Here is a 22693-nt window from a genome sequence, read left to right as displayed (position 1 = left end):
TATGTAATTTAAGGTTTAAAGTATATTATTTTAGGTGTTTAATTTGGTCAATTTGTCATATACCAGGGAGGATGTTGTGATAATATGGCTCCTAAACAATTAAGTGGTTCAGCGAAGAGAAAAATATTTAAAAAGTAAGCTTAATTAGATAAATCTTTCGAAGGAGGGATTCTAAAATTCACAAAAAAGATGAAACCATGTACTGACGAGAGTCCAAGTGAAGGAACTATGGAGGACAATGTTACTCAAAGTGTTTAAAGTATACAAGATGATGTGGTTGTGGAAGATAATATGGAGATTGCGGATAAGGAGTATTTAAATTTAGAAGATAATGTGACTCAAGATGAAACCAATGCAGAAGATAGTGTGGCTGAAGATGTGGTTGATTATAACAAATCATACGGACCACTGGATATTTATGATCCGGGAAATTGGAATCAAAAGAAACAGAGTTTTAGAGATCTTTTGGTGGAGAGAGGCCCCATAAGAATTTGTCAAGTCGACTTTGAGTTTCCTAAAGATAATAGAAGAAGACATTTTTCAGAGGATTATTATACTAAATTTTTGCCAAATGGAGAGAAACAAGATAGAAGATGGCTAGTGTATTCAGTTGCAGTCAACAAAGTGTTCTGCTTTTGTTGTAAATTATTCATTCAACAAAAGTCTAATAGTTATTTGGTTAACGAAGGATATCAAGATTGGGAAAATTTGATTGTCAGGATTAAGGAGCATGATACTAGTCATGCTCATTTTAAGTGTTTGATTGATTGGAAGGAGGCAGAGAAGAGACTACAAAAAAACGTGACTATTGACACTGAGTTACAAGCACAAATCAAGAATGAAAAAGAACATTGGAGGCAAGTATTATTGAGGATTTTTGCTATAGTAAAAACATTGGCTAAAAATAATTTGGCTTTTCGTGGTAATAGTGAAAAGATTGGGGATGAATATAATGGAATATTTTTTGGCATAGTTGAAATAATTGTTGAATTTGATCCATGTTAAGATGGACATTGATCCCGTATTTTCTTCAAAACGTACCATTCGTAGAAAAAAGCAAGCGGATGAGAATGGTAGTAAAGAGGTGGTACGATCATGTGAAGAAGAATTTAGAGTTGCATACTTTTTACACGTTATGGGTCAAGCAACATCTTCACTTACTTCTCGATTTGAACAATTCCACGTATATGAAAGTACTTTTGGCTTCTTATTTGATATTCAGAACTTAAGGTTATTGGAAGATGGCATATTGAGGGCTTCTTGTGAAAATTTATAGGCATATTTAAAAAATGATACGGTCTCTGATATTGATGGAAATGATTTATTTTTGGAGTTGAAACACTTAAAGAGAGTCCTCCTTGATACTTGTAAAAACTCAGTACAAGTGTTGAACTTTGTAAAGAATTTGGATGGATGTTATCCAAATGTTTGTGTTATAGGGAGAATTTCGTATAACAGTGTTGTGGAGGTTGATGGGCGGAACAAGGATCAAGGACGGTTTTGAGGGCGGAGGAAGGTTATGTATGGTGGTGGTTGAGCTTGTATGTTGACTCCTTAAGAAAGAATAGGGTTTGTTATTCTCAATCAACTGTCGACTCATGTTTCATACAAGTGCCTACGTACCCTATTTATAGGGATCAAGCCTCACGTAGTTCTTGGGGAACAAGTCACGTAGGCTAGGGTTAGGGTTCTCCAACCCGTGCAGCCCAAGCCCACGATAAAGTCAGGCCTTCAGCCAATTAGTCACGTAAATCTCGACCGGCTCCACACGCTTCCTACAATCTCACGGCATCTCCGTATTTCTTCCCGTAATTGTAGGAATAACCCGTGTCGGCCCCGAAATCTACGAGCAACTCAGTCATCTATGAGTCACTTTCCATGTTGCAGACAAAGTCCTTTCATGCGGGCCGGCCTGGTCACCTCGGCCCGCACCGCCTTCCCTTTCAATTAATAAATAGAATGTTACCTCTGTTTTCATAAGATGTGGGCTCATGGGCCCAGCCCGCGTGTGGGCACCTGAGCCCAGCTCGCGTGTGGGCACTTGAGCCCACCTCGCATGTGGACATCTGAGCCCAGCTCGCGTGTGGGCACCTGAGCCCAACTCGCGTGTGGACACCTGAGCCCAGCTCGTGTATGAGAGCCCAGATGGCAAGTGTGAGCCTACCTTACATGTGTGAGCCCAACTTGCATGTCATAAGCCAATCCCGCATGTGCTGGCTCAAGTCACAATAATCCATTGTTCTAGCCCACACACGAGAGTCCATCTATTCAATACACCTACAGGGACCTGTTTAGGGCCCATGACAGAAAGCGGGCATAACAACTACCCCCCAAAATTCCTGGTTGCATCTTGAGGCTAGGAATCTTTCCAATATTAGTTTTTTATGGCCACGAAAGCGCGAGCCCACGAGGTCGCACCAAACCGCCTTGCATGCCTCGCCTTGCATGCCTTTCAACGATCATATGTTTGAACACATGATAGCTGTTGGACAGCTGGCATAGGGATTCGTGCCGTGTTCTGAGATGATGACACGTAGCACTCCTCCTTTCTCTCTCCTATCTCCTATAAATATGTGAGAATCACATTTTATTTCTCACAGTCTCAAGAACACTTAACAAAACTCTGCCCAATTTGCTCAAGGATCTGCCACGGCAAAAATCGTCATCTCCACAAGAACCGTCTACCAGCGGCGATATTCTCCGGGAACAGATTCATCAGGATCATCTTACACTTCACCCACAGGTACCCCATTGATCCTTAATCACCCATATTCATTCATGTTTGTTTATACGCACTATGCGAGCACACACCACCTCTTCGATGCAAGCCCACACACAGTCACGATATGCGATGCGAGCTCGTCTGCTCGCTTAGATACCTAGGTGCAATCCCGTGTGAGATGTGAGGACACTTAGGTGCGACCCTATACTTATTTTTGTTTTCTTTTTAGGGTCACACACTAATTCTCACCATCTTTTACAGATGTCGAGTGCGTCTTTATCCCGCTCTTACGGATCGTCTCCCTCTTCCTCGAGCCCGGCTCGCTCCTCCGCCAGCCCGGTTTGCTCTTCAACCACTCCGTCTCCATTAAATCAATATCCACCTGCGCAACGAGGCTCAAAGGACTACCAACGTGAGCTGATTTCACTCTATGGTTGTCTCAGCCAACCTATTTCCTCTAGCTCTGCTCTCACCCCTCAAGGGGCCCTAAACATTGCTAGAGTTGAGAACTTAATGTGAGCAGCTGGCTCCGGCTCGCTGGATATTCACCTCGACCCTAACCCTGAAGACTACACCAGGGAGAAAAATATATATGATTGGAGAAACAGGCCTGTGGACCTCTCCAATATACCACCTTCCCTTGAGGTGGAGGAGCTGCTAAACCGCGAGCCCGCTCCCTTGGACAAAGAGCGAGCTGAGGAGATTTTAAGAGAAATGGTTGAAGAGAGGGAGGCCCGCATTAGGCAAGCTGCAGCCAATGACCTCGACCCCATTTAGGTTGACTCGGAGTCTATTGATAGCGACTTGGGGAGTGCCTATTATGACACCAAGAAAGGGAAGGAACTTGTAGCCACGGAATATCCCATCTTGGGGCTCGAGGGTGAAGAAGATGGCTCGCACTAGTCTTATGACTCCCCTCAAAGCGAGAAGGTGGCAGATGTTACTAGTCAGTATAAAAATTGCAACTATAACTATGTCCCCGCAGCTTATCCTGAGCCTTATGTGCCTCCCGCCCAGCCCAAACTTGAGGATGAGATTATCTTCAGAAAACAGATCATCCCAGATGGGGAGGAGAGCTCTACTGCGGCCGAGGAGATAAAGGTGCTCGCTTTCCGTGACCTGCCCACCTCGCTTACTCAGAAGCACCTGGTTGAGCACATCAAGCAGTTCCAGCTCGAGGGTCATGTTTTCTTGTCCTTGCCTCACATGAGGTGTTACAGGTTCAACCATCCGGAGAATGAAGGCAGGGTGCCTCGCATGGTCTTGTCCACCTTCCTACTAAGGCTAGGAATCTCCTCTCCCCTTCACCCCTTCATCAAGGATGTTTGCGAGTGCTACCAGCTCGCACCTCTTCAGATCAATCCAAACGGATATTGGGCCACCCTCACACTATACATCATGTACCACAAATACAGGTACCCTCCTCTAACCGCGAGGAAATTGGGTTATTTCCTCAATTTGAAGCACTCTCCCTATGACTTTGGGTATTTTTACCTCTCTGTCTGGCCGTGCTTCAACAAGAAGAACCTTATTCACAACGGGCCAAGCAACTCAGGAAAATGGAAGAGCCCCTACTTTTATGTCCACGAGGTGCCTCGAGTCCAGACTCACTTTTATTATAATCCATGTAAGTCCTCCCTGGACGCTCTCCTTTCCTTCACCATAGTTCTTTCTTTTAACAAAAAAAAAATTATTTATCTCCAGCCACCCCGCCTCGCACTATCCTTGTGGGACAAAAAAAAATAAATGCGGACAGCCTTCTAGATATTCCTAAGGCGGACAGGGATATTCGAAAACTCATAACGACCTCAAACCTGGTTGCGTGTGGGTTTTTGAAGGAAGGAGTGAGGCTGACTCCTCAAAAGAAGAAATCTAAGAAGAGGGCCAGAAAGAGTAAGAATGTCGGGCCCGCATGTGCGAGCCTATCTGCTCGCATGTACGAGCTCTTGTGCTCGCATGTTTACATTTCCTGCATGCATCTCACTTCATATTGCACTTTAGTTCTCTGCATTTATTATCTGCTCGCACTTCTTCATTCCATTGTATCTCGTTGTGACTAATATATCACTTTATTATTTCCTTTTTCAGAAATGGCCATCTCCCCTATCCCCTTTATGGAAGAGGCAGAGCAAGCTGCGGACTCGGGCCCAGTTCATCCCGTTGCTGCGACCATAGTGGCTCGCTATCAGGCTAATCCTCCAGACCGTATGACTACTCTGACCGAGCATCTCAGGGGCTCAGGGCCTTCTCCTCGGCTGAAAAGGCATCGAGGGAACAAAGAGGGAAAAACTATCGAGCCGGACTCGAAAAAGGCTGCTCCATCTGATGCCCCTCTCCCCACTTCTTCTTCTGTCAACACGGTCGCAACCATATTTGGCCGGCTCGCTCAAGCTCACATCAGCGACCAGGATATGAAGAATTGGTTCTCTTCTTCTCTCGAGGCCAACCAGGATGCACTGACCCGGGCCGCAGCTGAGGTGTATTAACGTCAGCTATCTAAGGCTCGAGAAATATGAGCCCTCAGCTAGACCAATATAAAGCTCGACTCTAAGGTCAAGTCTCTTCAGAGCAAGGTCGCCGAGCACGGGTAGGAAAAAGTCACGCTGATGAATAATTATAATCAAAAGATGCTTGACTTGAATGCTGTCACGAGAAGGCTTTATGGGAGCAGAAGGAGGCTCATGACCTGGCCGCAGAAGCATGGAAGAAGGAGAAGGATAGCCTCAAGGAGAGGGTGCTCGAACTGGAGGGGTTAGTTTCTGATAAGTGGCATTTTATACCACTTAGAACGTCTTAAAATGGCTTAAATTGGTGTCTTGAAATCAAGTATTTTGTGTATTTGATGCGTTTTTCTAGTGTTTATGCATTTCAGGGTATTAGTTGCATTTCGGAGAAGGAATCATCAAGAATAAGCCTTGGCATGTGTTCACCATTGCGAGAGGAAAAGAACGGGCAGATTACGGCGAAGAAACGGAGCAATGCTGAGCGGCCGCGCAGCAGCCTTGCGCGCCCGCGCAGAAATGCTGAGCGGCCGCGCAGGGTCGGGGAAAAAGATATATTATTTTAGACTTCTACTTCTGTTTGGCTTCCAACTTCTATGTAATCTGAGTTTTATGGGACTATTATATAAGTAGATTTGAGATGTTTTCTTAGAGTAATAAAGAGGAGATTATGTTTTAGATTGTTTTTTGGCAAGAAGCGAAGGAGATAAGGAAGAAGACCGATTTAGCACACCGCAACAAAGAGGAAGCATATATTCTTGTGATTCTTGTTTCGTTGTAACGTTGGATGCTAGTTTTCTTGCTTTGACTTATTTACTCTTGTGACGTACTCTGTTTTAATATAATCAGTTTAGTTGTTATTTTCTTGTGTTTGTTTATCATGATTTCATATGAACCCATGATGGCGATAAGTTCTATTATGGGCTAATCGTGATCATGGGGTTGCAACGGATTTATTATGGAATTCCTTAGTTAATTGTTTAATACTTTAGTATGTGATGATTGCATGATATCTAGTATTGGTTGTGCGTATTCGTCTTATGTGCGTCGCGAACATATAAGATAGGGTGTTAATCTCTTGTGAAGCGACGGTGGATCTTGAGATTTAGAACTCGCCATGCTAGCATAGGTTCATGTACGTTGTGCATGATTAGTGGGTAACTCTAACAGTTTTATTTGCCCTATGTGATCAAAAAGGAATAACTTGTGCTTAAATCGTTGTGTTGTCAATTTCTGTAGACATATAGGAACTCAACATAATTGATGACTATTCAACTTCTATCTTAATTGTGGATGTTTGGTAGAATGGTATTAGTACAATGAAAGTTGGCTTTTATCAGTTTCGTGTTATTCGATTAATATCATCACTGTCACATGCTAAAGGTAATAACAATGGTTATAGAAGGAGGTAATAATGAAGTTGTGATCTCATGAGTGTTTTATTATTGATAAATTGAAGTGTTAGTTAAGTGGTTAATTAAGTAGTTAATTATAGTTAATATTTAATCAACAATTTTAAGTGTTATTATCTTAACATTGAGAAGTAATCATACATTGGTGAGTGAGTTTAATTAGACAATAACTTAGTCTGAGTCTCTGAGGGAACGAACTAGAAAGTATTCTATATTACTTGCGAACGCGTATACTTGCGTGAATATTAGTGCGTGATTTCGCCCTAACAAGTTTTTGGCACCGCTGCCGGGGACTCGGCGTATTTGTTTAGTTTATGTACTTACCATCATTGGTCATTAGGACTCAGTGATTAGGACGTAGTAGTTAATTACTCTTTTCGGTTGTGTTTCAGGTACTTTAGCAAGCGTTTATGCAAACTCATTCTCGTGCTTGCAAGAGGACCTTAGAAGAGCTGAGGAGAAAGACGAAGTTCTTGATACTCCGGAGAAGTTAGATTTTGAGGATTCGGATTCAGAAACTGAGCAGAAAGAACCAGTAAACATGGGAGATCGTATTGTTCAAGCTGATCCAGCTCTTATGGATTTTTCTCGGCCTAAAATTGATGACATTCAGTCAAGCATCCTTCATCCGGCTATTCAAGCCAACACCTTTGAGATCAAGCTGGGCACTATTCAGATGGTGCAGAATTCTGTTTCTTTTGGAGGAGCGGCAACTGAAGACCCCAACATGCACATAAGGAATTTTGTCGAGATCTGCAGCACTTTTAAGTATAATGGCGTGACTGATGAGGCTATCAAGTTGAGGCTTTTCCCATTCTCACTGAGGGATAAAGCTAAAGACTGGTTACATTCTGAACCAGCTGGGTCAATCACTACGTGGCAAGATCTTGCGCAAAAGTTTCTGGTGAAGTTTTATCCAATGGCAAAGACTGCTGCTATGAGGAGTGCTCTTACTCAATTTGCGCAGCAACCTACAGAATCTATGTGCGAGGCTTGGGAACGCTACAAGGAAATGTTGAGAAAATGTCCACATCATGGAATGCCGGATTGGATGGTAATCACTGGTTTTTATAATGGTTTGGGGGCCCAATCTCGGCCCATGCTCGATGCAGCAGCTGGAGGCGCCTTATGGGCTAAAAGCTATACTGAGGCGTATAATCTTATCGAGACGATGGCTGCAAATGAGCATCAAAACCCAACTCAGAGGATGACGTCAGGCAAGGTAGCAGGTATTCTGGAAGTTGATGCAGCCACCGCTATTGCAGCCCAGCTCCAAGCGCTATCAATGAAGGTTGATTCTCTGGCTACGTATGGAGTTAATCAAATAGCTATGGTTTGTGAGCTTTGTGCAGGTTCTCTTGCTACGGATCAGTGTTCTCTTGTCAATGAATCTGTTCAGTATGTGAATAATTATCAGCGACAACAGCAGCCTGTGCCAGCGACCTATCATCCTAACAACAGAAATCATCCAAATTTCAGCTGGGGGAATAATCAGAATGCTATTCAGCCACCATATCAGCAAGGAGTAAGTAAACAGTTTAACCCACCTGGATTCCAGCAACCACAGCAGTATGCTACAAGGCAATCATATCCTCAACAGGGAAGTGCAGCTGCACCTACTAGTGCTGATTTTGAGGAACTTAAGCTGTTGTGCAAGAGTCAGGCGGTTTCTATCAAGACCTTGGAAAATCAAATCGGTCAATTAGCCAATGCAGTGCTCAATCGTCAACCTGGCACTCTTCCTAGTGACACGGAAGTACCAGGCAGGAAGGAAGCTAAAGAGCAAGTCAAGGCTATTACCTTAAGGTCTGGAAAAGTAGCTGATGCTGAAAAGACAAAAGAAGTCGAAGCTGAAGTTAGGGATGAAGAATCTAAGCAAAAGGAGAAAGCGGCGGAACCAAGGAAGACTACTGTTGAACACACTCTGCCTGAGGCTAATACAGGGGAGAAACAGCTCTATCCTCCACCACATTTTCCTAAGAGATTGCAGCAACAAAAGCTGGATAGACAGTTCGGGAAGTTTCTGGATGTGTTCAAGAAACTTCACATCAATATACCTTTCGCTGAGGCTCTGGAATAAATGCCTAGTTATGCGAAGTTTATGAAGACTATTCTTTCAAGGAAGGTGAAACTGGATGACCTTGAAATCGTTGCTCTCACGGAAGAATGCAGCGCTGTTCTGCAGCAAAAGTTACCACCAAAACTGAAAGATCCAGGAAGCTTCACCATTCCTTGCACCATTGGCAATCTAACTTTTGACAAGTGCCTTTGTGATTTGGGAGCAAGCATTAATCTGATGCCCTTGTCGATCTTTAAAAAGCTGGATCTGCCTGATCCAAAACCCACATACATGTCACTACAATTGGCTGACCGTTCCATTACTTACCCAAGGGGCATAGTTGAGGATGTGCTTGTCAAGGTGCATAAGCTCTTCTTTCCTGCAGATTTTGTTATTCTGGATTTTGAGGAAGATAAGAAGATTCCCATAATCTTGGGGAGGCCTTTCTTGGCTACTGGCCGTACCTTGATAGATGTGCAAAAAGGGGAACTTACTATGCGGGTCCAAGATCAGGATGTGACCTTCAACGTATTCAAGGCAATGAAATTCCCTACAGAAGATGAGGAGTGTTTAAAAGTGGATGTGATTGATTCCGCAGTTACTTCGGAACTCGATCACATGCTGATGTCTGATGCATTGGAAAAGGCCTTGGTGGGGGATTTTGACAGCGATGATGAAGATAGCAACGAGCAATTACAATATCTGAACGCTTCTCCATGGAAGCGAAAGCTCGACATACCATTTGAATCTCTTGGTACTTCTGACCTTAAGAATGCTGAAGGGAAGCTCAAACCATCAATAGAGGAAGCACCTAACTTGGAGCTTAAACCATTACCTGAACACTTGAGGTATGCTTTTTTAGGTGATTCATCTACGTTACCTGTTATTATTTCAGCTGACCTTTCAGGTAGTGAGGAAGATAAGCTCTTAAGGATTTTGAGAGAATTCAAATCGGCTATAGGATGGACCATAGCAGACATCAAGGGGATAAGTCCTTCATATTATATGCATAAAATTCTGTTAGAGGAAGGTAGTAAGCCAACTGTGGAACAGTAGCGAAGACTGAACCCGATCATGAAGGAGGTGGTGAAGAAAGAAATTCTGAAATGGCTAGATGCAGGCATCATTTATCCTATTTCTGACAGCTCGTGGGTGAGCCCCGTGCAATGTGTACCTAAGAAAGGAGGTATCACTGTGGTCGCAAATGAAAAGAATGAGCTCATCCCTACTCGAACAGTTACAGGATGGAGAGTATGCATGGATTATAGGAAATTGAACAAAGCCACAAGAAAGGATCACTTCCCTCTCCCATTCATTGATCAAATGCTTGATAGATTGGCGGGACATGAGTATTTTTGTCTTCTGGATGGTTATTCTGGGTATAATCAGATTTGTATTGCACCAGAGGATCAGGAAAAGACTACCTTCACTTGTCCATTTGGCACATTTGCTTTTCGTAGAGTTTCGTTTGGGTTATGTGGCGCCCCGGCCACCTTTCAGAGATGTATGATGGCTATATTCTCTGACATGATTGGAAATAACGTCGAAGTGTTCATGGATGACTTCTCCGTCTTTGGACACTCATATGATGAATGCTTGAATAATCTGCGCGCCGTACTCAAAAGATGCGTGGAAACTAATTTGGTGCTTAATTGGGAGAAATGTCATTTTATGGTGCGTGAAGGCATTATCCTTGGGCATAAGGTCTCTAGCAAAGGTCTGGAGGTGGACAAGGCCAAGGTGGGAGTCATTGAAAATCTTCCCCCACCTAATTCGGTGAAAGGAATCCGTAGTTTTCTCGGTCATGCGGGTTTTTATCGGCGATTCATCAAGGACTTTTCAAAGATATCGAAGCCGTTGTGTAATTTACTTGAGAAAGATGTGCCTTTTAAATTTGATGATGAATGTTTGGCAGCATTCGAAACTCTCAAGGAAAGTTTGATCACGGCACCAGTTATTACAGCACCAGATTGAACAGAACCGTTTGAGATGATGTGTGATGCGAGTGATTATTCGGTAGGTACAGTTCTGGGACAGCGCAAGAAAAATCTCTTCCATGTGGTCTACTATGCGAGTAAAACTTTAAATGGGGCCCAATTGAACTACACCACTACTGAGAAGGAGCTTTTGGCTATAGTCTTTGGCTTTGAGAAATTTCAATCTTATCTGCTTGGTACGAAAGTGACAGTATTCACTGATCATGCAGCTATTCGCTATCTGGTTTCTAAGAAGGATTCGAAGCTGAGACTCATTCGTTGGGTGCTTTTACTTCAAGAATTTGAGTTAGAGATCAAAGATAGAAAAGGTACTGAGAATCAAGTAGCTGACCATCTCTCTAGGTTGGAGAATCCCGATTCTACTTCACAAGATAGAACGTTAATCAATGAATCTTTTCCGGATGAGCAGTTGTTTGCAATTCAGGAGGAAGAACCATGGTTTGCAGATATTGTAAACTATCTTGTCAGCAATATAATGCCTCCTAATTTGACATCCGCACAAAAGAAGAAGTTTCTGCATGAGGTGAAGTGGTATATGTGGGATGAACCATATTTGTTTAGACAGGGAGCTGACCAGATCATCAGGAGATGTATCCCGTTCTGTGAGACGGAGGGGATATTACGAGACTGCCATTCCACGATTTATGGTGGACACTATGGAGGTGAGAAGACGGCAGCTCGTATTCTGCAAGCAGGTTTTTTCTGGCCTACCTTGTTCAAGGATGCTCATCAGTTTGTTTTAAGGTGTGATCGTTGCCAAAGAGTGGGAAATTTGTCAAGGAAGGATGAGATGCCATTAAATGTGATGCTTGAAGTCGAGGTCTTTGATGTATGGGGAATCGATTTCATGGGGCCTTTTATCTCGTCTTGCAATAATCAGTACATCTTGCTGGCAGTCGATTATGTCTCAAAATGGGTCGAAGTTAAAGCTTTACCGACAAATGATGCAAAGGCAGTGCTAAATTTTCTTCATAAGCAAATTTTCACAAGGTTTGGAACACCTCGGGTAATCATAAGTGATGAAGGATCGCATTTTTGCAACCGTAAGTTCACTTCTATGATGCAGCGTTATAATGTGAATCATCGAGTAGCTACTGCCTATCATCCGCAAACAAATGGTCAAGCGGAAGTGTCTAACAGAGAGATAAAGCGCATTCTAGAGAAGGTTGTTTGTCCGTCAAGGAAGGATTGGTCTTTAAAGCTCGATGAAGCTGTTTGGGCTTACAGAACAGCATACAAAACTCCACTTGGGATGTCACCGTTTCAGTTGGTGTACGGTAAGGGATGTCATCTACCGGCGGAGCTTGAGCATAAGGCCTACTGGGCATTGAAGAAATTGAACCTGGATTTAGATGCAGCTGGTAAGAAAAGAATGCTTCAGCTTAATGAACTTGATGAATTTCGACTTCAAGCGTACGGGAATAACAAAATGTATAAGGAAAAGGTGAAGAGGTGGCACGATAGGAAGCTACATCCTAAGTTATTTGTGCCAGGGCAACAAGTTCTGTTATTCAACTCTCGGCTCCGACTTTTTCCTGGGAAGTTGAAATCAAGGTGGTCTGGACCTTTTATTGTCAAAACTGTGTTTCCACATGGAGCGGTGGAAATTTTTGAGAATGATTCGGACCAAGCATTCAAGGTTAACGGTCAGCGGTTGAAGCACTACTATGGGGACATGGCAAACCGAGAGGTGGTTAGTGCCATGTTGTTGACTACGTGAGAAAGGTATGGAACGTCAAGCTAATGACGAAAAAGAAGCGCTGCGTGGGAGGCAACCCATGAATTGTTGTTACAAGAACCCTTAGAAGTTAATAACCTATCCAAAAACACAAAAAAAATCAGAAAACAGGGGCTGAAAAAAAAAAATTCCAGAGACCCTCTGCGCGCCCGCGCAGCTATGTTGAGCGGCCGCGCAGCTTGCTGCGCGCCCGCGCAGAAATGCTGAGCGGCCGCGCAGGGGTCGAGTTCCAGAAATTTTTTTTACAGTTCAGAAAAAAAAAAACAAAAAAACACAAAAACCTATCACAGCCCATAAACCCACGAATCCTTTTCCCATTACCCCATGATTTTATCCCTCAACCCCACTCCTAATCTAATTTAACCTACTCCACACACTATATATACATACACATATCCTATATATCTCCCACAAACTTCCTACACTTAAACCCTCTCATAAACATCAAAAATCAGTTCTTACACACTTTTATTCACAAATCAATGGCACCCAAGAGAGCACGCACTATTGACAGCAGCAGCACAGTTCCTACTGCTGATTCATCAAGGGGTACTGCTGCAAGGCCTCGGTTAACTGACAGAGCCGCGGAGGAGGAGTACACTAGGCTGTTGGGGAAGCCGATTCTGAAGGAGAGGGGGTTTTTACCATCAGGGAGGGATGGTGAGTTGTTGCCCATGATTGCAGAGAAGGGGTGGATAGCTTTTTGTGAGTCACCCGAAGCAGTACCGATGAGTGTTGTTCGCGAGTTCTACGCGAACGCGAAGGCTGAAAAGAATGGGTTTTCTGTAGTTCGTGGGCTGACGATTGATTATCATCCTGTGGCGATTCGCCGTGTGATTGGACAGCGAGAGAGGAAGCCCGAGGAGGAGAACTGGAATAAAAAGACTGCTGAGGACTTTGACTTGGATTTGATTTGTGCGACTCTCTGTCGACCGGGCACAGTTTGGAACCGCAGTCCAGCCAATAATGAGTATCGTCACTTTCCGGCGATCGCCATGAACAGGTATGCCCGTGCATGGAATGCATTTATATGTGCTAATATTTTGCCTTCTTCACATGCACACGAGGTCACAGTTGAGAGAGCACAGTTGTTGTGAGGAATTCTGAATGAGGAATACTATGTGGACCTTGGTGAGTTTATCTACCAAGGAATTCTGAGGTTTTTGAGGGGAGCAAAGCATATGAACATCCCTTATGCATCCACGGTTACAAAGCTATGCCGAGTAGTAGGAGTGAACTGGCCGGCTCATGAGCAGTTGCAGTTGCCAGCAGCTCCGATAGATTCTGGCACTCTGAATGGGATGCAGGAGTGGACCGGTGGTGAGCCTGAGGAGCATGGGCTGGGTTATCGTCTTCCAGGAGGGCGTCCAGCACGAGGTGCTACTATGGCCAGGCCAGGGCGTGGTGAGGCTAGTTCTTCGAGAGCTCAGGAGGGTGCTGGGATGGGTGATGCCCAGTATAGGAGGCTTTCACGGCGGATGGATGCAATGTATGAGACGCAGAGCAGGTTTGCTTAGGAGCTCACCCTTGCGTTAGGGACTGCTTTTCGAGGCCTTAGAGCTGATATCCAGTGGTCAGTTTTTGGTGAGGACTCTGCATACCCGCCGCCTGATACTCCACCCACTGAGGGTGATGATGATGATGACTCCGAGTAGGTATACCCTGTGTTCCTTTCTACTACCTTCACTGGGGACAGTGAAGATTTTAAGTTTGGGGGTGGTAGTTAAGGAATATTTTGTGTGTGTCATATAGCTGCATATTCATGATAGTTAGTTCATATAGTTGCATAATTTTTGCCATATAGTTTTTTTATATATATAGCTTTATTTGTTTGTCATATCATTTAGCTCATGCATATACCATGATCCCTTTTACAATGATTTATCGACTGAATTGTGATATTGATGCGAGTGTAGTGATAGCATTAAAGTGATATTAAGTTGTGTAGGTTGATATGCATGCTAGAAGCACTTGTATTGTCACTAAGTCTTAGAGAATGCTTAAGGACTAGATTGTTGTTATGATCTGATTATTTTCGAGGATAATCTATTTATTATGCTTAGAATTTGATAATAGGTTCTTAGTGGTAAAGGCATGAAAAAGAAAAAAAAAATGGAGTAAAAATAGAATTTATTGCTAGTTGTGGCTAGGCGTCAAATGGCTAGTAGCCGGCTCGTATGTTATGCGAGTAGTCTAGGGTTGAGCAAGATGGAGTGAAACGCACTTGCTCAGAGTTATTAAAAAAAAAAAATTTGCATAATTGATCAAGAGTGGGCTCTTTGGTATTCGAGTTATTAAGTTCTTAGGGGACTTTGTGCCTAGTGACCTAAGGCTTTTAGAGTCTGGGATCCGCTAACCTAACGCTCGTTACATGGATACCATTGTATAAGTCTTTTGTGGACCTCACTCATTGCACGGTCAAATAAGCATTTGAGTTGTAAATAAAAAGCACGATTCCGTAGTAAGCTCCAGAGTTCTTGTAGTGTTGTATATCACTTTGTGCCTAGAATTTTTATTCTTTGTATAATCGTAGGATTGTCTTGAGGATAGTCTAGTCATAGTAATTGGTCTAGTTCCAAAGCATATCTGTTAAGCATTTGCACACACCACGTTTCTGGCGGTATGTCCGTTTGCATGAGTTTCTTGATCTTTAGTGTCTAACTGCATTCGTTGAGACGTGACAATTTGGTTGGTTAATTGTAGTAAGGGGGATCGTTGCATTTTCATATAGATTGCATTCATGCATATTTTTATTTGTTTTTGAGTCTGTGACGCTTGAGGACAAGCATCGATTTAAGTTTGGGGGTGTGATAAGTGGAATTTTATACCACTTAGAACGTCTTAAAACGGCTTAAATTGGTGTCTTGAAATCAAGTATTTTGTGTATTTGATGCGTTTCTCTAGTGTTTATGCATTTCAGGGTATTAGTTGCATTTCGGAGAAGGAATCATCAAGAATAATCCTTGGCATGTGTTCACCATTGCGAGAGGAAAAGAACGGGCAGATTACGGCGAAGAAACGGAGCAAACCTGGAAATTTTCCAGTAGGGTCCTGCGCGCCCGCGCAGCAATGCTGAGCGGCCGCGCAGCAGCCTTGCGCGCCCGCGCAGAAATGCTGAGCGGCCACGCAGGGTCGGGGAAAAAGATATATTATTTTAGACTTCTACTTCTGTTTGGCTTCCAACTTCTATGTAATCTGAGTTTTATGGGACTATTATATAAGTAGATTTGAGATGTTTTCTTAGAGTAATAAAGAGGAGATTATGTTTTAGATTGTTTTTTGGCAAGAAGTGAAGGAGATAAGGAAGAAGACCGATTTAGCACACCGCAACAAAGAGGAAGCATATATTCTTGTGATTCTTGTTTCGTTGTAACGTTGGATGCTAGTTTTCTTGCTTTGACTTATTTACTCTTGTGACGTACTCTGTTTTAATATAATCAGTTTAGTTGTTATTTTCTTGTGTTTGTTTATCATGATTTCATATGAACCCATGATGGCGATAAGTTCTATTATGGGCTAATCGTGATCATGGGGTTGCAACGGATTTATTATGGAATTCTTTAGTTAATTGTTTAATACTTTAGTATGTGATGATTGCATGATATCTAGTATTGGTTGTGCGTATTCGTCTTATGTGCGTCGCGAACATATAAGATAGGGTGTTAATCTCTTGTGAAGCGACGGTGGATCTTGAGATTTAGAACTCGCCATGCTAGCATAGGTTCATGTACGTTGTGCATGATTAATGGGTAACTCTAACAGTTTTATTTGCCCTATGTGATCAAAAAGGAATAACTTGTGCTTAAATCGTTGTGTTGTCAATTTCTGTAGACATATAGGAACTCAACATAATTGATGACTATTCAACTTCTATCTTAATTATGGATGTTTGGTAGAATGGTATTAGTACAATGAAAGTTGGCTTTTATCAGTTTTGTGTTATTCGATTAATATCATCACTGTCACATGCTAAAGGTAATAACAATGGTTATAGAAGGAGGTAATAATGAAGTTGTGATCTCATGAGTGTTTTATTATTGATAAATTGAAGTGTTAGTTAAGTGGTTAATTAAGTAGTTAATTATAGTTAATATTTAATCAACAATTTTAAGTGTTATTATCTTAACATTGAGAAGTAATCATACATTGGTGAGTGAGTTTAATTAGACAATAACTTAGTCTGAGTCTCTGAGGGAATGAACTAGAAAGTATTCTATATTACTTGCGAACGCGTATACTTGCGTGAATATTAGTGCGTGATTTCGCCCTAACAGTTTCTGCCTTGACCTCATGCCACGAGGTCGCCCTTGCTGATGCCAGGAACCTGGGGGCCAGGAACTTCATGAAAATCTTCATCAGTAAGGTTCCAGACTTTGATTGGGCGGCTCTGGGTGCGAGCACAGCTAGGCACGCTGAGAAGCTGAAGCTGGAGATGGAAAGGGATGCTCAGATTGCTGAGGAGGCCCGGCTCGCAGCCGAGTAGGCCCGGGTCGCGGATGATGAAGTTTATAGGGAGGCAGAGGCTGATAAGCCTTAGTGTAATTTTATTTTTAAAAATAGCCTTTTGAATGGGTAAGCGGGCACCCTTCTCTCCTTGCATATGTATTTGAAGTATCTGCCTTGGGGCATAACTTATTTGCAACTTTCTTGTATAAAATATCAAGTCTTTTGTGCCCGCGTATGTCTTTATTGTGCTAGCTAATTTTCTTTATTTTGTATTAACTTACCATGCCCCTACTAACCAAAAGCTATCATAGCCTGGCCGCGTATGGCGGATATTACACCTTCACAACGAGCCGAGCTCATCATCTCGCATTCATGTTCAATTAGGTAAAAATCAGTGATAATTTAAGTAGAGCAGGCTCGCATCATTACTAACTCAAAAATGTTGTAGGTATACTCGCATTAGCGGGCCAGGCCTAGGGGCTCGCATCTTGTTCAATTAGGTAAAAATCAGTGATAATTTAAGTAAAGTAGGCTCGAATCATTACTAACTTACAAATGATGTAGGTATACTCGCATTAGCGGGCCAGGCCTAGGGGCTCGCATCTTGTTCCTGTATCTTCTTCTAGCATAATACGACCCTGGGCCATGTACGCATGACAGCGGGCTGGTCTGCCCGGATCACGTTGATATCATGACAGCGGGCTGGTCTACCCGGCTCGCCTTGATATGGGCTCGCATTGCGGGTATCCTTAACTCTTAAGTTAGATTGTGGTCACCTCTCTCTATCTTTATCTTTAATCCGCTTTGTGCTCATTATTTTTCCAAGCGGGCAGGGGTCCAACTCGTTCCATAGATTTTTTGTGAAGTGGGTCGGGGCCCGGCTTAACTTGTGATTTTAACATGTTAATAAAACAGTTGTTTTGTCCTCGCATGGGCTCCCAAGGATGGGCTCCCCTGCTGGGTACTTTAATCTATTAACAGGAGTTAAAATATCAAGGGCATAAATAGATATCAATCATTTATTCATAGATAATGGAAAGTGAAAGGAGTACATGTTTGTGGTCTCAGGGAGGCACCTATATGGCACTACCCCCCCCCCCCCCCCGATACTTAGGAATATTTTAAAAAAATACTAAATCTGAGAAGAAATAATATTACTGATAATACTTGCGGAGGTGTTCCGCGTTCCAGGCTCTCGGGATCAACTTGTCTTGCATATCATTGAGGTGGTAGGTTCCCTCCCAAAGCACTGATTTTATCTTGTAGGGGCCTTCCCAATTTGCTGCAAAGACTCTGTGGCTCACCACCTTGGTGTTTGGCATGACCCGACGCAAAACCAAGTCTCCCATCTTAAAAGTCCGGGCTCGAATCTTACTGTTGTAGTATCGAGCTGTCCTCTGTTGATATGCTGCTATCCTGATCTGAGCATCTTCCCGAGTTTCTTCAATCATATCCAAATAGAGTCGATGGTTGACCTCATTTGCATCTGAGTCATAGTTGTCCCTCCGAAAAGATCCTGCCCCTACCTCGACGGGCACCATAACTTCACACCCATATACCAGAGAAAAAGGGGTATCTCCAGTTGTAGTTCGGGAAGTCTTGTTGTAAGACCATAGGACATGGGCAAACTCCTCCGGCCATGTCCCTTTCTTCTCTTCAAGCTTTTCCTTCAAGGTGTGCTTAATGATTTTATTAACAGCCTTCATCTACCCGTTGCTTTGGGGGTGACAAACTGCACTAAAACTCTTCTGAATCCGAAGCTGCTCACAAAATTCTCGTATTTCCTTGCTATCGAATTGTTTCCCGTTGTCAGATATCAACTTGTAAGGGATGCCATAGCGACACACAATAGTCCTGTACACAAATTCCTTGAGTTTTTTTGCCTAGATAGTTGCTAGAGGCTCGGCCTCTTCCCACTTAATAAAGTAATCCATCGCGACAACCGCATACTTGACACCTCCCTTGGCCTTCGGGAGTTCTCCAATTAGATCTATCCCCCACATAGCGAAGGGCCAAGGGCTCATGAGGGATGTGAAAGGACCCACGGGGCTGTTATAATAATTGGCATATCGCTGGCACTTATCACAGGCTCGGGAGAATTCAAATGCATCTTTTTTCATTGTTGGCCAATAGTAACCTTTACGGAGGATTTTCTGAGCTATAGAGCTACCCCCAAGTGATTGCCACAAATGCCCTCGTGTACTTCCCTTAGGATATAATTGCATTCATCCCCATCTATACACTTGAGGAGGGGCACACTGAACCCTCTTCTGTATAGTACCCCATTGTATATCACATAGCGGGCTGCCTTGTATCTTATCGTCCATGCCTCATTCTTTTCATCCGGGAGTGAACCTTCTTTTATGTAGGCTAAGATAGGTGTCATCCATGTGGGGTCGAGGTCATCACTGAAGCTGCCCACCTCGTGTTCGGGCACACTAGGCTACCTCTGTATGTCAAGGGGCATGACCCCTAGCAGAGTGGCCTCGCGGCGTGAGTCGAGTTTAGGTAGCTCGTCAGCGCCTTCATTCTGCCCACGCGGGATTAGTTTCAGCCTCACCTTGTTGAACCTTGCGATTATCCTCTGCGCACATTTCAGGTAAAGCTCCGTTCTCGGCCCCTTAGCTTGATACCCCCCGTTTATCTGATATACCACAATCATGGAGTCACTAAACACATTCAAATTCTCCACCTTCATTTCCAAAGCTAGCTTGAGACCGTTGATCAAGGCCTCATATTCGGCATCATTGTTGGTTGCATGAAAGGCTAGATGGGTCGTGCGTCTGATCTTGTGCACCTCCGGGCTGATTAACTCAATTCCAGCTCCTGCACCATCCCCATTAAAGGCTCCATCCACAAATAGGCTCCACCATGGGGCACTATTTTGGTTTTCCAGCCCGACTTCTTCTGTGCTAGGTATGACAACAAGGGCTCCCGGCTCTACTTCTTGATGTGGAGGAAATTCTAGCATAAAATTGGCCAGGGCTTGGCCTTTGATTGCAGTCCTTAGCTTATAATCCACTTCGAATGGGCCGAGCTCAACCGTCCACTTTAGTATTCGACCAAAAGACTCTGGTTTGTGCGTTACTTGCCTGAGGGGGTAGGAGGTTCGTACTTCTACCCTGTGCGCCTGAAAATAGGGCCTGAGCTTTCGGGAGGCCAGGATCAGAGCATATGCTAATTTCTCGAGGCTCGTGTACCGAGTCTCCACGTCATCCAGCCTTTTACTCACATAATATACCGGGATCTGGATACCATCCTCCTCTCGAACCAATACCGCACTTATTGCAAAGTTAGAGACGGCTAAGTTAGGACCAGAGTCTCACCTTTCTTTTGGTTGGAAAATATTGGAGGGCTACTGAGATGCTTCTTTATGTTCTGAAAGGCTTCTTCACACTTTTCTGTCCACTCAAAATTCCTCCCCACTCCTTTAATAGCTTTGAAGAACTCCTGGCATTTGTCGGAGGACTTTGAGACGAAGCGATTTAAGGCAGCCACTCGCCCCGTTAAGCTTTGGACGTCCTTCACCCGTCGGGGGGATCTCATCCTGAGTAGGGCTCGTATCTTGGCGGGGTTGGCCTCAATGCCCCTATGGTTGACAATAAATCACAAAAACTTCCCTGACTCGACCCCGGACACACATTTTGAGCTTCATATTATACTCCCTTAGGATCTGGAACATATCCGATAGGTGACGGACATGATCCTTTGCTTCCTTCAACTTCACAAGCATGTCATCTACATAGGCCTCCATAGTCTTCCCCAACTAACATTTGAACATCTTGTTCACCAGCCTTTGATAGGTTCCCCCATATTAAGGAGCCCGAAAGGCATCCCGATATAACAATAGAGGCCCCGATCAGTGATAAAGGAGGTGTGCTATGTGCTCTTGATCTGGCCCATACATGGGGATTTGGTTATATCCCGAATAAGCATCCATAAAGCTAAGCAGTGTGTGCCCGACCGTGGAATCAACCAGCTGGTCAATCCGGGGTAGAGGAAAACTATCCTTCGGTCAAGCTTTGTTTAGGTCGGTGAAGTCCACATATGTCCTCCATTTGCCATTTGGTTTTTTGACAAGAACTGGGTTGGCCAACCACATGGGGTAGAAGGCTTCCCTCACAAGTCCTTCCTCCATCAGTCTATCCACCTTTTCTCTGAGGGCCTCTGCCCTCTCTCCACTAATCGACCGCCTCTTCTGTCTGACCCCCTTCTTTTTCGGGTCCAAGTTGAGCCGGTGGCACATGACATTCGGGTCAATCCCTATCATATCAGAGTGTGACCTTGCAAAGACATCCAAATTTCTCCTCAGGAATTGGGCTAGATCCTCCCTCAAGTCAGGACTTCAGTTAGAGCCTATTCTGAGTACCTTGGAGGGATCATTTGGATCTACCAAGATCGGGATTGTGTCCTCTGCGGCCCCAACCCTCTCAACCATTGGGGGCATTCTCGGGTCTAAGTCTGCTCGAGCCTCAATAGATTCTCCCACTTCCGTGATTGTCAATCCTTCCGTATCCTCGGGCTCGGGCTGGTGAGTTTCGGCCGGATTTATCAAGCATTCAGAGGTCGTAGTGACAGTGCAAGTGATTCCGTCGGCAGATCCATAGTGGTTGTTGTTTCTTTGCGTGCCCACTTCCCTTTCTTGAGTCTTACAACGATTTTTTCTGGGCTCTCATCTTCATCACTTGCCTCTTCCACAATCCCTTCTTGTATTAACATGATGGGCTGAGAGGTTTCCCTTAGCAAGGCCCCTGGGCGCGGTTCCACCTGAATCCCCATGTGCTCGAAATAGTTCTCAGGCAATTCCTCAATTGAAATTAGGTTACAAATCTCGTGTCCCTCAGAACGTACTCTCTTCCTGCCCTCAGCCTCTTCCATGAGGACATCGCCTTCACCCGGTTCACCTGTTTCCTTTGATGCATTTCCTGACTTGGCCGCCCTGAGTGCCTGGTTATAGCATACCCTTGATTCGTATTGACAGCTCTTCATGGGGGTAGAAATTTTACCGTCATGTGATGGATCAAAGTCACCATCCTCATTGCCCTCATGAGTGGTCTGCCCACTATAACATTGTAGGCAAAAGGTTGATCTACAACCGTAAACATAGCGATCTGGGTGGCGACATAGGGCTCTTCTCCTATGGTCACCGGGAGCCGAATTGTCCCTTTCACTCCGATCGAGTTTCCCGTGAACCCGTATAGTTGTCCACCTGTCGAGGTTAATTCTCTATCCAACAATCCCAGCTTCTTGTAGGCATCATAAGTCAAAACATCAGCCGAGCTCCCGGTATCCACCACTGCTTGGTGAACATTCACCATCCCAATCGTCATTTTTATAACCAGGGCATCTGTATGAGGGTAATGCACCCATTTGGCATCGTTCTCCCTAAACACGATCTCATCGGCCTTCCTTTCAAAGAGCTCTGGGGCCTTTGGCTCAGATGGTTGACGTTGGTGAGGGGCTTGTCCTTTGCCTCTCGGGCATACCTGTCCATCGCCTTCCGGCTGTCTCCGCCAATATGGGACCCGCCTAGAATAATATGAATGCTTCCGTCCCGAGGTACCCTCTCTTTATCTTCTGGGGGTGGAGGAGAGACGGTATGATAATCATTTATGTGCCTTCGAACCTCCTTGACAACCCATTATGTAAGCTTTCCTTGCCTTATCAATGTCTCGATTTCATCCTTCAATTGTCTGCAATCAGCTGTATCGTGCCCCGTGGCTTCATGGTATGCGCAATACTTCAAAGTGTCCCTCTTGTTATAGTCTGTGAGAGGGGCTGCCTTCCTGAATACCCCCTTCCCAACATAAGTAGCATA

The 22693-nt window shown here is 44.0% G+C and overlaps 1 protein-coding gene, 1 non-coding gene and 1 pseudogene across 2 annotated transcripts; 2 read left to right on the top strand and 1 right to left on the bottom strand.

Annotated features, from left to right (window-relative positions):
• The first annotated feature begins 291 nt into the window (after positions 1–291).
• LOC141690567 (uncharacterized) lies at positions 292–1005 on the top strand. Its single transcript, XM_074495354.1, has one exon. It carries the CDS (start codon positions 292–294, stop codon positions 1003–1005), a length of 714 nt encoding a protein of 237 aa, XP_074351455.1.
• Positions 1006–1114: 109 nt separating this feature from the next.
• LOC141690566 (uncharacterized) overlaps positions 1115–22693 on the top strand; it is a 28084-nt pseudogene continuing 6505 nt past the window's right edge.
• Positions 7570–7676, bottom strand: LOC141694081 (small nucleolar RNA R71). Its single transcript, XR_012563412.1, has one exon. It is a non-coding gene; the product is annotated as a small nucleolar RNA R71 (small nucleolar RNA).

Source organism: Apium graveolens, chromosome 10 (genome assembly GCF_009905375.1).
Source record: "Apium graveolens cultivar Ventura chromosome 10, ASM990537v1, whole genome shotgun sequence".
Taxonomy (NCBI): domain Eukaryota; kingdom Viridiplantae; phylum Streptophyta; class Magnoliopsida; order Apiales; family Apiaceae; genus Apium; species Apium graveolens.
The sequence above is the reverse complement of the archived record's forward strand: the minus strand, read 5'-3'. Positions and strand labels throughout refer to the sequence as shown.

Coding starts and splice junctions, on each gene's coding strand:
- LOC141690567 (XM_074495354.1), top strand. CDS start 292: ATGGAGATTGCGGATAAGGAGTATTTAAATTTAGAAGATAATGTGACT.